Below are 16,475 nucleotides of genomic sequence, written 5' to 3'. Positions count from 1 at the left end.
CATGTCTGTGAAGTATGCAGTGCTAGGGATTGACTGCAGTGCCTTATGTATGCTAGGTAAGTGCTTTATCACTGAGCTACATCCCTAGTCTCTTTAAAAAATTTCTTTATCTTCTTTTATTTAAAACATCTATTAGACACCAATGAAGTGCCTGCCTTTTTACAGATAGATTCTATGGGTACAATGGAGTTTAGTAATATGAAACAAAACATTCAATTTCATTTAGCTTTTATTTTAGTTGGATAGATAAGCTACTTTATTTCTTTCTTTTCTCCTCCCATGCCTTCTGTTCCTCTCCCCACTTCCTCTTTTTGGCGTAGTCGGGGTTTTATCCCAGGACCTTGTATGTGCCAAGTCAACCCTTGAACCTTGAGCCAGCCTCTAGTGAAGATGGAGTTTTTAAAAAAAATCTAAATATCTAAATGGGAGCAGCAGATGAAAAATCTCAGAGGCAAGGAAGAATTCAGTGGATCCAGGGCCGGCAGACGAGGGGGAGGGGCTTAGGGAGTGCTGGGTGGGGCTTATGGAGCTCTGGGAGGGGTTTACAGAGTGCTCCGAGAGACAGACAGTGGCTCTGGGAAGCCTTTGTCTGAAGGCCTAAAGGCAGGAATATGACTTGGTCAGAGTTATGTTAAAGACCATCACNTGGGCAGTTGTGAGAGGTCTCAATGAAGAGGTATAAGAGTGGAAGTAAGCCAGGCCTCGTGCTACAGGCCAGTGATTCCAACCACCTCAGGGGCTGAGACAGAAGTATTGAAAGTTCAAGACTAGCCTGGCAGTTTAGTGAGACTTTGTTTTTTGTTGTGGTGGTTGTTGTTTGTTGTTTTTTTTGTTTTGTTTTGTTTTTGTTTTTGTTTTTTGAGACAGGGATTCTCTGTGTAACCCCAGCCTGTCCTGGAACTAACTCTGTAGACCAGGGCGGCTTCAAACTCACAAAGATCCACCTGCTTCTGCCTCCTGAGTGCTAGGATTAAAGGTGTGCACCACCACTGGCTTATTTTTGTTTTTTAAACAGCAACTGCAAAAGCATCATCATCATCGTCATCATCATCATCACCATCATTTGTCTGGGGATATAGCTCAGTTGGCAGAGTGCCTGTCCACTGATGGCAGTGCAGAGATGGAGAGTTCCACATAGAAACCCTGAGAAGAAAGCACCTGTTGGCGGTTTGGGTGTGGAGGATGGGGCTGNGAGGGGGTGCTGGGGAAAAGTTCTAGGTTCAGTGTCCAGCATCACATAAAACCAGGTGTCACAGTTCATGCAGGAAGCAGGAGGATCAGAAGTTCAAGGTCATGGTGAGATTGAGGCTAGCCCAGGCAAGCTGAGACTCAAAAAATCCAAACCATCAGGCAAGATAGCTCATTGCACGTGCCTTTAATCCCAGTATTCGGCAGAGGCAGAGAGGCAGGGAGGCAGAGAGGCAGGGAGGCAGGGAGGCAGAGTGGAGGGAGAGAGGCAGAGGCAGAGAGGAGCAGAGAGGAGGCAGGGAGGCAGAGAGGCAGAGAGGAGGGAGAGAGGCAGAGAGGCAGGGAGGCAGGGAGGCAGGGAGGCAGAGAGGCAGAGAGGCAGACGCAGGTGGATCTCCGTGTGTTTGAGGATATCCAGGTCTATGAAGCAAGTTCTAGAACAGCCTCAAACAAACAACCCAACCCCAACCAAAGCAGAAATAAAAAGTCAGGTAAGACAGGACTGGGATGAGCTTAGAGGCATGCATGAGCTTTCCAGAAGCGTCTCCAGTATAAAGAAGAAGAAGAAAAGAGGAGTGTAAGTCAGTGGATGGAATTGTGATGACTGTTCACACATAAGTAACTGGGGACTCACTGCTATGCCACCAGGGAGCTAGAGAGTCCTAAATGAGACCCACAGCTGTTAGTTTTGTTTGGCCCTGAGATAAAAGCCCTGTTGGTTTGGGTGTGGAGGGTGGGGATGTGGGGGGGGGGGAGCTGGGAAGCACAGAATCTGGGAAGAACTCTGGGCTGGCCATGGCCATGGTGGTGTTACCAGTGTGACTGTGGAGGCTGAGCCCTATGAACAGACCAGGACAGTCCTAGGAAGAGGGTGTAGAGGAGAGAAGGGAGAGGGCCCGTGCTGAGCCTTGAGGGCTCCTACCACTGGGAAGTTGGTACGGTGGAGAGCTCCACGCCTTCCTCTGCCCATTCTTCCCTCATTTGGGGGACTCCAGGAGAAGCAGCAGAGGGAAACAGTTGGTGTCCCAGAGGTGCCTGTTGGGTTGGAAACTGCCCTGGAGATCACGATGTCACCCATCTATTTATTCCTAAATATTCACTTACCACATATTTTTTGTTGTTATTATTATTTTATTTTCTGAGACAAGAGTTTGTTGCGTTGCCCAAACTGACCTTCAAACCCCTCCATTCAGGTGATCCCCCTGTCTCACGTTCCCAAGTTGCTGGACTTTAGGGATGTACTCCCNTGGCTAGCTCTGTTTATAGTTTTGCATGTTTCTCTAACTCATGGAGTTTTCTATACTAGGTTGCCTGCCCTGTAGGCAGCCCTGCTGCTAGGCCTGGGGATGTGTAGGACTGTGCTGTTTCNAGGACGTGGAGGAGGGTTGGGGCTAGTTCCTTCGAGAACAAGTAACTGGGAGGCTCTTGCCCTTGCTTTGCACCCCCAGGTGTGTGACGATGAGTGGCATCACTATGCCCTGAACCTGGAGTTCCCCACGGTCACCCTGTATACTGACGGCATCTCCTTCGACCCGGCTCTCATCCACGACAATGGTCTCATCCACCCACCCAGGAGGGAACCTGCGCTCATGATTGGGGCCTGCTGGACTGGTGGGTCCCCTGAGTTTCTCAGTAAAGGCTTGGTGGCTTAGGGCTGGGAGGGGAGGAGGTCAGGTGAGGAGCAACGGNGGCCTGCCCGTCTGCAGAGGCGGCCTCCTGCCCCTCTGTACAGCTAGGCAGGGTGACTCTTCTCTGAATGATCTGTGCTGGAGACCTCTGATTCTGATACCCAAGTCCCCACTGTGTGGGTCAGCACCTTAAACTTGGTGGCATTTCCATCCGCAGATCAAGAGCGTTAACTCTAGCCAGTTCTCACTTGGTTCCCTCAAGGAGATGATGATTTCCACAGCCTCTCCCTTGCAGGAGGACAGGAATCCTCTGGGGGACTGCTAGTCTTCCATTTGCGTATCAGAGTCCTCCCGTTTCCTGTTCAAAAGAGTAATCTATAACATAGGCCTGCAAAATTGGGGGATATCACTCGAGGGGTTGGGACTCTGCTGAGAGCCTGCAAACCCTACATGGCAAGAGAGGACTTAGGAGAATTACAAAACATCTTGTCACAGCTCCCAGCTCACTGCTGCGCTTTTTTTCTTTTCCCTTCGTTTGCAGAAGAGAAGAACAAAGAGAAGGAGAAGGGGGGAGAGAACAGTACAGACACAACCTCAGGTACACCGTGGGTGAGAATTGGAGACCAGAGTTCTAATCTCAACTGGCTTATGTGTGCTTCTCTTTCTGCCCCCCAACCCAGCCTTTCTAGTTTCTCCTTCACACGCCACCATGGTATACAGTCTCCAAGCCAAGGCAGGGTCTCCTTGGAGCAAGAAGGCTGGGTATATAGCTTGGCTGGATTCTGCGTGTTCCCCCACCGCCGCCCCCGCCCAGAGAATGTAGTACCATTTCTCTTGCTGACTTTCCAATAGCAAAAAGCAGGGAGCCGGAGGGGCCAGTCTAGGCATCTATGGAGCTCACACACATTCATCCTGGTCTCCCCGCATGTCCCTGGAAAGACGCCCTCACTTACAGTCCCGCATTTCCTGTCAGTTCCTAATGTTCCCCCTCCCGTGTTTTCCTCCTCCTCTCTCTCCTCTCGGAAGCTTTTTACATGTCTGCTCTTCTTCTCTTCCTTCTCTCCTCCTCTTCCTCCTCATGGTTTTTTCCCCGCCCCCTTCTCACTTTTCTTCTTCCTGTGTGCTACGGGATGGAACCCAGAGCCTTACACATCCTAAGCAACAATTCGGTCTCTTCTGTCTCCTCCATCCCACCCCTCATTCCTACTTCTCCCTCACCTCTTATCTCTTATTTCTGTATTTTCATTTTCTTTCTCTAACCTCCTGCTACGTCTTCCTTTCTCTTTTCTCTCAGCCCCATCCTCGGCCCACCTTTCCTCTGCTCCTCTTTTCTCCTCTCACTACCTGCCCTGCTCCTGTGTTCCTGCCCTAGGAGACCCCTTGCTGATCCACCACTACTTCCATGGCTACCTGGCTGGTTTCAGCGTGCGCTCAGGTCGCCTGGAGAGCCGTGAGGTCATCGAGTGCCTCTATGCATGTCGGGAGGGGCTGGACTATAGGGATTTCGAGAGCCTGGGCAAAGGCATGAAGGTATAGCCCTTTCCATTCCCTCTCTTTCCCGGCATGCCCCTGGCCCCGAACCCCCCCCCCGCCCCCCCCCCCGACTCCTTTACAGTTCTGCACCTTTCCTCTCCTGCCTCCTGGTCTTGCTCTCAGCTATGTCTGTGTCTGGGACCCAGGTCCACGTGAACCCCTCGCAGTCCCTGCTCACCCTGGAGGGGGATGATGTGGAGACCTTCAACCATGCCCTGCAGCATGTGGCTTACATGAACACTCTGCGCTTTGCCACACCCGGCGTCAGGCCCCTGCGCCTCACCACCGCTGTCAAGTGAGTGTTGGGTAGGCGGGCTGATCATTGAACAGAGTCGGTGTCGTTCTTTATCTTAAGACATCACTAGAGCTAGCCACACCGTTCTCATTTCACGTCCCTCTCTCCCTCTCGGAGTCCCAAGAGAGGACAGCTGACCTGTTGAAGGTCATGTTGGTAGAAGACCTTGGACCAGAGTCAGGTTTCCTGTTCTGTTACACGCTGTGAAGATGAGTTTCCAGGGTTTGGGGGTTTTGATCTTGTTTATGCTAATATATAAGGTGGGGCTGACATTCGGACTCAATTCTAATTATTTGGATGACCTTGGACAAATGGTGAGATCTGTTCATTTGGCCTATTTATCTTACTTCACCAAGTTCTTGCAAAATAAATATGACGAACCTAAGCCATCAGGCCAAATCTGGCTTGCTGTTTTCCCTGATGTTCATGGCTGCTTTTACAGGTTCAGGCAGGAGAAAAGCTGAGACAGAGATTGCTTATTTCCAAAAGAGAGAGATTATTCCCAGCTGGTCTTTTAAAGGACAACTTTGCTGAGCTTTGTATTGTAATGGGATGACTTTTGCATTCTTCAGCCGAAAATTGTGGGCAAGGTCAAGGTGTAAGTGTTTATTAGATATAGATTAGCATCTAGTAGATATTTATTAGTCTAGATTATTAGATATTAGAGGGATAACAGGACCTGACCGATGGAATTGTTATGAACTAAACGCTATCACCCAGGGATAATGCTTGCCACAGTGCCTGTTCTGTAGGTGCTGCTGGGTCCTCTGGGAAAGCAATTCTTCCCCCCCACCACCCCCCTCCCCCCTCGCAGTTATGGTCTGGAGGGCAGTTTTTNGACATACTGCCATCTAGTGGCTGGATCACGCAATTTAGGAGCCAGAGTTCCTGTGTTCTCCCCTCCCTGCCTCAACTTCTGCATAAATTCCCTGAAGCATGTGCTTCAGATATATTGGAAGAGGGCTCTGTGACCTGTAGTAACTNGGCACAATTTCTAGGCTCCTGTCAGCCCTGTGGAAGGTTGCTGCTGGGCTGTCATGCGGAGTTTAACTCCACACTGTGGAGTTAAAGGTCACAGACTATTGGGTATCATGTGGACACAGATCGGAGCTGTATGNGCCCCACTGTGTACTAGCCAACATTTCCTTTGCAAAACATTTATTTTGATGTATATGGGTGTTCTATGTATATGTCTACATAACATATTTGTGCAGTGCCGGCAAAGGCCTTCGATCTCTAGAGTTGGAGTGACACCTTGTACTGAGGTGTCATGTGGGTGCTGTGAATTGAACCTGGGGCCTCTGGAAGAGCAGCCAATGCCAATGCTCGTAACCACTGAGCTATCTCTCTAGTCCCCTAGTCTGAATTCTTAAGGCACTTCCATCCCTCAGGAACCAAGATCTGCCTNACCCCTTCCATGTCCTTAGGAGCAACATTAGAGGAGAGAACTGTTCTAGCCAAGGGTGGAACTCTGGCAGGGGCATCCTGTAAATGTGTGTCAACGTCTTCGCTCATGGTTCATCTGATTCCCTCTTACCTCGTCCAGGCCTAGGCTAGAGGCTTATTAATACAACCTGGAAACTGACTTTGGGNTTGTCAGAAGAGGGAAGGGGCCTTGACATTNTTTTTATGAGGTCTCTTCTCTCTTCTCTCTTTTCAGGGTCTCACGTAGTCCACGCTCGCCTCAAATTCACTCTCTAACTGAGGAGAGCCTTGGGTTGTCAATCCTCCTGCTTATACTTTCTGAGTGCTGGGGTTCCAGGCACAGATACACACACCAGTTTGTGTGGTGTTGGGGGTCAAACTTAAGCTAATAAGCAAGGCCCCACCCTTATGTTTCTATGGATTGCTATGTGGTTGGTTCACCTTGGTTTCTCAAGGTCATGGAAAGAAATTAGATGTGAGTGTGTGTGTGTGTGTGTGTGTGTGTGAGACTGACAGAAGAAACAGAGATTCCTATCAATGCCTGTTCTTCTTTTTGTCTGGGTGGCTTTCACGGCTTCCTGTTTCCAGTGTTTGGATTTCTGATCATTTAAAGCCAGATTTATGTACCTATCAGGTCAATGCTTAAATGCATGTTGGCCCCCACCCCTTTTCTTGGTACTGGACCTTGTGCACTAGGGCAAGCATTCTATCACTGAGCTGCATCCCTGGCTCCATTTTCACATTTTATTTTTGAGACGTAGGGTCTTAGTAAGTTGACAAAGATGTCTGTGGACTTCTGTATCTCAGACAAGCTTTGAACTTGTGATACTCCTGCCCCANCCTCTCTGGTAGCTGGAAATATAGGTCTGTACCACCACTGTTGGCAAAATTAAATAATTTAAACTTTAAAAACATGTATTTTTAAGAAAGCCTGCTTAATCAACATGAACCCTTGGAGAGACGGAAAGCCATCCTTTTCTCTAGCTTTGCCCCGGACCATGCTTCTNGACTTTATACCTATGTGCTGTACGCTCTACCTCATTCTTTTAGGACCGAAACCCAGATGAGTCAATGCTGAAATAACTGACTTTAAATAACCCATACCCAAATGGGCCAGTGCTCTGAACTTCTCTAATGGCATCTCCGACCTTGAAGTCACTCAGGCCTGAGTCATCTTGGGCTCCTTTCTGTCTTTGTCCTTCATGATGTATGCATCGGCCACACCGGGCTTGTCCCTGAGCTTGGGCATAACTNTTTAACTCAATCCCCCATGACTCTACCCTGCCCTATTGTCTTACCTTCCTAAACAGTTAAATTAGGTCTACTTCACCTCTACCCAAGACTGGCCCAGTGATGTCCGATCAGAAATTTTTTTTTGGTTTTGCTTTTTTTTTTATTTATTTTTTAATGGTTTTGCCAGGTTGTACAGGCTGGCCTTGAGCTTCTTGCACTTGAGAGCCTCCTGTTTCAGCTCCCAGTGCACTGTAATCAGAGGTGTTTTCACCATTTCAGACCATTTTCTAATGAAAAGAGATAGTGTAAGGTCTGTGCCATAAATCTGCAAACTGAACTCTAGCGACTAACTCAAGGTCCCTGCCAACCTTACCTGNGAGCTTTATTGGCCTTCACTCTGTAGAGTGTACGCTTTATCTTCGCTCTAACTGCTGCCTGCATAAAGTCCTCCACCCTCTCAAAGCTACCCCTTCTCAACTTCCACAAACAAACAAACAAACACTCTACTCCTATCCTGTCCAGAAATAATCCCTCCTTCTTCTGACTCCTCACTTTCTTTTTCCATGTTTTGTCCCTGCTCACTCTGGGGTGACCGTATTTGCCCACAGTGTGAGGTTTGTGTGCCATGCAGAATCATTTGTTTGGCTTTTGACTCGGGAACAGCCTTCTCTTCCTGTTTAAATCTGCTAGAGCACTATTGTGGCCNGGGTGTGTGGCTGCCTCTACTCCACTCCCAGGCTGCTGGGTCATTTGTAGGTCACGTTTGGGTCTTTTAGGGCTCCGGGCCCTCACACCTGCAGAGGTGCTCCATCAGTCAGCCTGGCTGTGCTTGGTGACACTCATGATTCTAGGCCTCTCACCCAAATCATTTCAGTCAGCACAATCATACTGGGAANAACAGAGTTCCCAGTTTTTCAGAACTACAACCCTTTTGCCGAGACTGGCTGAGTCAGCCTTTTGTTGTTGTTGCTGTTTTGAGACAGAGTCTTACTTTGTAGCTGGAGCTGTCCTTAAACTCGGTTTCCCAGGTGCTGGGATCACAGGCACCAGCCACCATGCCTGGCTTTAGTCTGTTTTGTGTTACTATAATAGAATACTTGAGGCGTGGTAATTTAGAAAGAACAGAGGTTTAATTTTTTTTTAATAGTTCTGGAGGCTGGTGATTGGTGGTCAACATCTGGCTAGGGACTCTTAATGTATCATCTAATGGACCAGTTGAGAGGGTGAGAGGGGGGTAGAAAGATGGGAGAAGAGGGAGGGAAAAGAAGAGGGGGAATAGGAGGGGGAGGAGGGAGAGAAGAAGGAACACAAGGGAGAGAAGGGAGAGGAGGAGGGAAGGAGGGGAGAGAAGAGGAGGGAGGGAAGGAGGAGAGAAAGGCTCAAAAGGAAGAAAACGGAGAAGGGAGAGCTGTCAGTCTCAGTCCTCTCTTCTAACCAGTGATAGTCCATGAAGATGCATCAGACATGAGCTAAGTGGTTCCCATTAGGTCCTACCTCCTAACACAGCTTCACTGTGGATTAAATTTCTAACATACTTTTTGGGGACACATCTAAATCCTAGAATTCTGTCCTTGGCCCACTACATTTATGCTCATCTTACATACAAACTACATTTATTCCATCCTGACTGTCTTGTCTCGTTCCTCATTCTGGCATCTACAAAAAAAACCCCAAAGTCTTAAGCATCATCAGGTTAGATCCGGGTGAAATGTAGGGGCTGGAGTACCTTGAGGCAAATTCCTCTCCATCTCTGCAATGGGACAAATTAGCTGTTTCTCAAATACAATTAAAGGAGCAGGCTTAGGCTAGACATACCCCTCTGGAAGGGAGTGGACCAGAGGAAAAAGAGAAAGCTGCCTCCAAGCACATCCCTGAGCAATCAGGACTGACAGCATCTCACAATGCAGCCCAAGCTGGCCTTAAACTCATGACCCTCCTGCTTCAACCTCCTGAGTGCTGGGGTTATAAGTGTGCCTCANCACACCCATCTAATATTATTTCTTTTTTTCTTTCTTTGTATCTGTACACATACACATGTTTGTGTGTGAACAAGTGTGTGCATATGAGCAGAGACTGGAGATCAGCACCAGGCATCTTTCTCCATAACTTTCCACCTTATCCTTTGGGACAGGTCCTCTCACTGAAGTGTGTTGGTTTGTCTTGCCTGGCTAGCTAGGAAGTTCAAGGATCAATCTGTCTCTGCGTCCCCAGTACTTTGAGTACTAGTGTGTGCCATGCCTGGCTTTCATGCGAGTCCTGGAGATCTGATCTCAGGCCTCCATGCTTGCATGGTAAGTACTTTAGTGACTGAACTGTCTCTCTAGCCATGCAATTTCAGATCTTGAGATTTCAGGATAATCAGAGATGAAGCACAGTTGGTAGAATTGCTTACCCTGGATTTGAGTCCCAGTGCACCATAAATTAGGTGTGATGGTATGTGTGAGACGTATAATCCTAGCATTCAGAAGGTAAAGATAGATCAGGAGACCCCACCACAACCCAACCCAACCCAAACCAAACCAAACCAAACCAAACCAAACCAAACCAAACCACACCAAACCAAACCAAAGCAAAAGCTTTCAAAGAACCCCTGACTCCATGTGCTGCTTCCAGACATATTGGGGTGGAGGTCAGCCAGAAGGCATCAGACAGCTCCACTCCCATGACTTGCTGGCCTCAGCTATGTAGCAGCTCTTCCCATAGCACTCTTGGTTGGTGTCCTACACTGCTGGGAGCTCTGCAGTTCTGGNGTTTNCATGGTGACATTGCCTCCATTGATCTAGAGGGCTGACGGTTCCACTTGGGTTTGCCCTAATACTCTCTATATTGTCTCTGCCCTCATGACTCTTGGGGCTCTCTGTGACAGAGTTTGAAATCAAGGTGAAATGAACCATGGCCTCTTCTCTAGTACCAGTGACATATGGCTGCTACACAGAGCCTACCCATGCTCTTGAAGGTGATCCAAGATGGGTGGAGGCGGGACTCTGTGTCAGAATGTAGAGAGCAGAGACCTGAAGTGACCCAGGCTTGGAATGTTGATCTCTTTCCACACCCTGGGGCTGCCCTGAAAATCTCTGAAATGCCTTCATTTTTCTATTGTCTTGATAAATACCACCTTCCTTCTGCCCCCTTTGATCTATCAAAAAAATCATGTCTGCTTGTTCATTCTTTGCTTGGGAGGCTGTGGACCCTTCAAATACATAAGCTGTCTGCTTTTGAGTTATGAACTTCATCTTTAAATTACTTTTCATTTTAGTTCTATGACTAAAGGTACTCCTACAGCGTCTTCAATATTTTTCTTAGAGTTTTTTACACTGATTATCTTTTACAAAAAATTGTAGCTACATGTACATACTGCATGTGTTTGTGCATGTGATTGTTTTACGAGTGCCCGTGGAATCCAGAAGAGGGCATTTGACCCCCTAGGAGCTGAGAACTGAGCTGGGCTCACAAGCAATTATGAACTGAGTTGGGCTCACAGGCAACTGAGCTGGGATTATAGACAGTTATGAACTGAACGGGCCTTACAGGGAGTTATTTATGAACTGAGTTGGGCTTACAGGCAGTTATGAACTGCTGAAGTGGGTGCTGGGAACTGAATTAGGGTCCTTTGGAAGAGCAGAGAGCATTCTTCATTGCTAAGCCATCTCTCCAGCCCCTATCAGCTGTTCTTGTTCATTGACTTTAAGTTTTGCTTCCAAAAATGCTCAGACTTGGACAGACTGTAACACAATCCTTTGCCAGTATACACAAGAATGGTTCTTACTCCAGTTGCTCTTCCAGCCCCTCATCAGACCTCAGCAGAATGGCCTTTAGTGAGCATATGTATTTCTAGCAAAATCTTGTGACATCTTCAATCATCTCTGAGAAGTTCCTGCTGGGGAGATGGCTTAGTAGGTAAAGTGCCTACCACTCAACCATNGGAACCCGATTTCNGATCCCCAACACTCACAGGAGAAAGANGGGAGGTGGTGTGCATCTGTGACTCTAGTGTTGAGATGGGTGGGGAGACAGTGAGTCCTCGGAGCGCTCTGGCTTCCTATAACCAATTGATGAGCTCTGGGCTGGGGGAGAGGCTCCTCCTCAAAACAAACAAACAAACAAACAAACAAACAAGAAACAAAGGTTTCTTCTCTCTGAGCCCTCAACAGAGTCTTCTTAATCCTCCATTTATAGCAACACAGCTCCCATCCCTGCATCTCCTTCAAAACTGGTCCAGCTTCTAACTCATCACCTGGTCCCAGAGTTGCTTTCATGGTTTTGGCATTTGTTACCACGACACCTGCATCTATGGTCACCCTTTCCTGACTTTGTTGTATAATGGAATAGCTGAGACTAGGGATTCATAAAAATAGAGGTTTGATTCTCATGGTTCCGGAGAGTGGGATGCCAAGACTGAGGCACTGGGCCCTGGTGAGGGCTGTCTTGTTCTGTTGTCTCACTGTGAACAGTGCAGGAAGGTGTGTGTGTGTGTGTGTGTGTGTGTGTGTGTGTGTGGCACATTTTACTGGTACAGGTCTGGGCTTCAAACATGGGCTGTGGTTGGACTCTGTGGCAAATATGGCTTGCGAGGCTCAGATGCTCCATCTGGGGGCTTATTTAACTCACTCTCTCTCTCTCTCTCTCTCTCTGTGTGTGTGTGTGTGTGTGTGTGTGTGTGTGTGTGGCACATTTTACTGGTACAGGTCTGGGCTTCAAACATGGGCTGTGGTTGGACTCTGTGGCAAATATGGCTTGCGAGGCTCAGATGCTCCATCTGGGGGCTTCTTTTGCTTCCTTTTCTCTCCTTCTTTTGTCGTTCCTGAAATTTGTTTATTTTATTTTGGCATTTATATAGAGTCTCAGCTTGGATACTGGTTTGTAGACTAGGTTGGTCCAGAAATCACAGGGACCTACTTGCCTCTGTCTCCTAATGCTTGGATTAAAGTGTATACCATTATGCCAGGCTTAGAATTTTATTCTCTTATTGAGGGACTAAAAAGTTTCTAGAAATCTACTTTTGTTTGTTTGTTTGTTTTCGAGGCAGGGTTTCTCTGTGTAGCCCTGGCTGTCCTGGAACTCACTCTGTAGACCAGGTTGGCCTCGAACTCAGAAATCCGCCTTCCTCAGCCTCCCAAGTGCTGGGACTAAAGGAGTGCGCCACCACTGCCAGGCTTCAAATTTTACTTTTTAAAACATTTTAGTTCTGTGGATGAGTGTTTGTGTGCATGTGTGCCTACTGTGTGCAAGTTCCATTGGAGACCAGAGGAAGGTGTCAGCTTCCCTGGAGCTGGAGTTAAAGGCAGTTGTGAGCATACCAACATGATGTGCTGGGAACTGAACTACAATACCCTGCAAGAGCCAAGCATTTATTATTATTATTTTATTATTTTATTTAAACAGATTGAATCATGTTTGAAGTAGTGAATAAACATACTGTGATCACACTTGTTGTAATTAATCCATAACCCATTACAGTGATACCAAAGTGTTGATTATTGATATTAAGCTATCTTAAGTAGCTTACACTCCTATTGGTAAGTTCCTGGTGAATAGAGTTGTTCTAAACATGTAACGCACAGCACCATGTCACCATAGCAACCTTTTCTTTGGTAATTAGAGTCTAGGACAATTAAACTGTATGTGCCATATTCGGTTTATTTTCTCTTAGATGCAGAGTCTTGCTATCTAGCCAAGGGTGTTGAGGTACTCCGATGTGTAGTTTAAGATACCCTTGAACTTTCAGTGATCCTCCTGCCTCAGCCTCCTGAGCTCTGGAATTAGAGATGTGCACTACCATGCATGGCTAAAAGCTTTGGTCTCTTATCCTTATTCTGTAGCACAGAAACACTGCTCTAAGGCAATGACAAAATGTTCCCTAGGCTAACAAGAGCTTGAGACTGGGAGAGGTCAGGGTGATCCGCAGGGGCTGGGCTGGGAGAGTGGGGACATAACTAATTGTGTCTTCTGGGCTGATGTTTGGTAAATGGGATAGAAGACACACCAAAAAAGAGGACATTATTGATAGACACCTAACTCTAGCTCACNTTTACTGTTGGATATTTTAGGGCCTATATTTGGCTGATATTTTACTGGACCCATGTAACGTTCACTGGGTCAAGAACTATGTGTATACTTTAATTGTTTTTTTGTTTTTTTGTTTTTTTTGAGAGAATCTTAGTTCAGGCTTGCCTGGAACTTGCAATCCTCCTGTCTCAGCCCACTGAATGCTGGGATTACAGGCATGTCTTAGGATGTTTGGTGGAAGGGCAGAAAGTTGATGAGAAATAGCAAGACTATCTCAATGTATGGACATTTTCGCTGGTCTCAATTTCTTTGTTGTTTCATTAAAATAGAATGTGATGGACATTCCATGGTTTCCAGCCTCCATGATGTGATTACNCACAGGCTGAGCCTGTCCTATCTTCTGCTTTTCCTTCAGTAGTGACATATTCAGAAGATTTGTTGTGGGGGTGGGGCCTAGAGAAGCTGCTGTTGCCATCTCTCCTGCCCTCATTCTCTCTGGGATGGTCCTCTGGTGGGGGCTCAGAAGTATGAACCAGACACTAGATTTCTGTTTTTTGAGACAGGGTGTCTCTCTGGCTGGCCTGGAATTTGTGTGTAGGTCAGGTCGGCCTTGAACTCACAGAGATGGACCTGGCTCTGTCTCCCAAGGGCTGGGACTAAAGGCACGTGCCATCATGCTTGGGCAGACTCTCGGTTTTTAAAGGAGGTGTGTTGGAGTGACACGCTGCCTCTTTTCTCACACAGGTGTTTTAGTGAGGAGTCCTGTGTCTCCATCCCTGAAGTGGAGGGCTATGTGGTGGTTCTTCAGCCCGACGCCCCCCAGATCCTTCTGAGTGGCACAGCTCATTTTGCCCGCCCAGCTGTGGACTTTGAGGGACCCGAGGGAGTCCCCTTGTTCCCCGATCTTCAGATCACCTGCTCCATTTCTCACCAGGTGGAGGCCAAAGCAGATGAGAGTTGGCAGGGCACAGGTAAGGACAACCCTAAGAGTGACCTGGTCCAGAGAAGGGTGATGTCTGTAACACAACTGAGGGAGTGACTACAGGGCTGGAAGGGCTTTCTCTTGTGTCTGTGTGACTGAGAACAACTTACCCTTAAAAACCAGAGCCTGTGGGAAAGAAACCTGCAAGTATAAGGNCATGTTGCATGCTGATAACACATTGATGTTTATCTTCCTTAAGGAATGGCCCTGCGTGGGAAGGGGGACTGACTATATGTGATGACAATGTTTGAGTCTCAGAACCTCAGTGGGTACAACTCTCACCTTGACCCCGACTCTCCCCCCACAGTGACAGACACACGCATGTCAGATGAGATTGTACACAACTTGGACGGCTGTGAGATTTCTCTGGTGGGGGATGACCTAGACCCTGAACGAGAGAGCCTGCTCTTGGACATGGCTTCCCTGCAGCAGCGAGGCCTGGAACTCACCAACACATCTGCCTACCTCACCATTGCTGGTCAGTGAGGCCAAGCATCTGACTTCTTTGTTGTGTGTGACTTTTTCATGAATAATCACATGGCTCCTACTTCCTTGGGATGTTGGTCAGGTGCCATTTTGTTCCTACTTAGCTGGAAGAGCCTCTGGCTCTCAGACTGAAGGCAGTGTGCCTGGGCAGAGGCTCTGAATATTTTGTTTCCCTCTGCTCTCCATAGCCTGGATCACCATCTCTCCTTGTTCTACTTCCATGTCCTCTCTGGTCTCTGCCATCTCTCTCCTGCTTCTGTCTTCCCCAACAAGCTTTCAAGTCTTCTAGCTCTTTGATGAGGTTACCCCTCTCTATCTTTTCCTGTATGCANCACAGCTGTAAGAGCTCATCTTAGTGAACGGTGGGAAGTGATGGTTTCCAGGGGAAGCTGCCCCCAGGAGAATGGGAGGAGATGACAATGACTGGTCCTTTCCATTCCATTCCCTCACCAAAGCTGTGTCTCCACCATTACCTTCCCTTGAAAGATGCCTTTANCGTCCTTTCCATAACTATCTAGATTCTTCCATCCCTGGGGAGTCCAAGAAGCCACGGGGCTAGGTGAGAAGGGCAGAGAAGCAAATATGGCTTTGCTTACTATACTCCTGTAGATCGGAGTGCGTGGGAGCCTGCTCCTCTGAGCTGTCAGCTTACAACTCTGTTGAGGGATGGGGCTAAGCATCCCTCCCACTGTGTTGTCTGCTGGTTGGAGCCTGAGACACACCAAGCTTTTCTCCTTACTCTCCAGGGGTGGAGACCATCACTGTGTATGAAGAGATCCTGAGGCAGGCTCGTTATCAGCTTCGGCACGGAGCTGCCCTTTATGCCAGGAAATTCCGGCTTTCTTGCTCGGAGATGAATGGCCGATACTCCAGCAACGAATTCATCGTGGAGGTACCTGGAGAATCCCTTTCCTTTCTTGGCCACCTGCTCTGGGCAAGGAGCCGGGATATACTGACCTCAGATAGATGGTTGATGGACAGGGACTTTGTTGCATTGGAGATTTCTAGGCCCATGACAGATGGCAGAGGAGGAGATGCGGGCTGATAGTTACGGAGATGGGCATGGGAGAGATGGCTCACAGCTAAGCCCAATGTCCTGCGTTTGGATTTGATCCTCAGAAATTGCATGCAGACAGAGAGAAGTGTCTCCTGCAAAGTGTCTTCTGACTCTACCCCTTGCTCTGCCCCCCACATTGTGTTATGAGTCCTACCCCAAGTGAGAAAGGGCTGTAATGAGGGAGCTTGGAATGGGGTGGGGTGGGGAGGGCCTTGGGGAGAAGCAGTTATACTTACAGGGCCCTGCCTTTCCTCAGGTCAACGTCCTGCATAGCATGAACCGGGTGGCCCATCCCAGCCATGTGCTCAGTTCACAGCAGTTCCTGCACCGGGGTCACCAGCCTCCTCCTGAGATGGCTGGACACAGCCTGGCCAGCTCCCACCGGAACTCCAGTGCGTAAGCTGAGGGGAAGTGTGACATTAACACTCATCCCTATATCCTGGGGAGGGGAGGGGGGGCGAGGCAGTGGACTCTGCTTTCTGTGGTACCAGCCTTAGTGACAGCAGTGGGACAATCGCTTCATCCTTCTGGACCTCAACTTCACTGGGAAGGTGAATCCCGGGCCAGTGCAGGGTGCTCAAGCCTAGAGCCACAAGTAACGTGGGCTGTGGGCATCTTTATTATTCTTGCTGCTGTCCCTGT

The 16,475-nt window shown here is 48.1% G+C and overlaps 1 protein-coding gene across 1 annotated transcript in view; it reads left to right on the top strand.

Annotated features, from left to right (window-relative positions):
- The window catches only part of Clstn3 (calsyntenin 3), a 35,194-nt gene that overhangs the window by 11,927 nt on the left and 6,792 nt on the right, over positions 1–16,475 (top strand). The window contains exons 8-15 of the mRNA XM_029478262.1: positions 2,511–2,799; positions 3,358–3,414; positions 4,189–4,346; positions 4,496–4,644; positions 14,053–14,279; positions 14,598–14,768; positions 15,523–15,668; positions 16,090–16,225. Of these exons, the coding sequence (XP_029334122.1) occupies positions 2,511–2,799; positions 3,358–3,414; positions 4,189–4,346; positions 4,496–4,644; positions 14,053–14,279; positions 14,598–14,768; positions 15,523–15,668; positions 16,090–16,225 (1,333 nt within the window). The remainder of the gene's footprint in view (positions 1–2,510; positions 2,800–3,357; positions 3,415–4,188; positions 4,347–4,495; positions 4,645–14,052; positions 14,280–14,597; positions 14,769–15,522; positions 15,669–16,089; positions 16,226–16,475) is intronic.

The sequence above is a fragment of the Mus caroli genome, chromosome 6 (genome assembly GCF_900094665.2).
Source record: "Mus caroli chromosome 6, CAROLI_EIJ_v1.1, whole genome shotgun sequence".
NCBI lineage: Eukaryota > Metazoa > Chordata > Mammalia > Rodentia > Muridae > Mus > Mus caroli.
The sequence above is the reverse complement of the archived record's forward strand: the minus strand, read 5'-3'. Positions and strand labels throughout refer to the sequence as shown.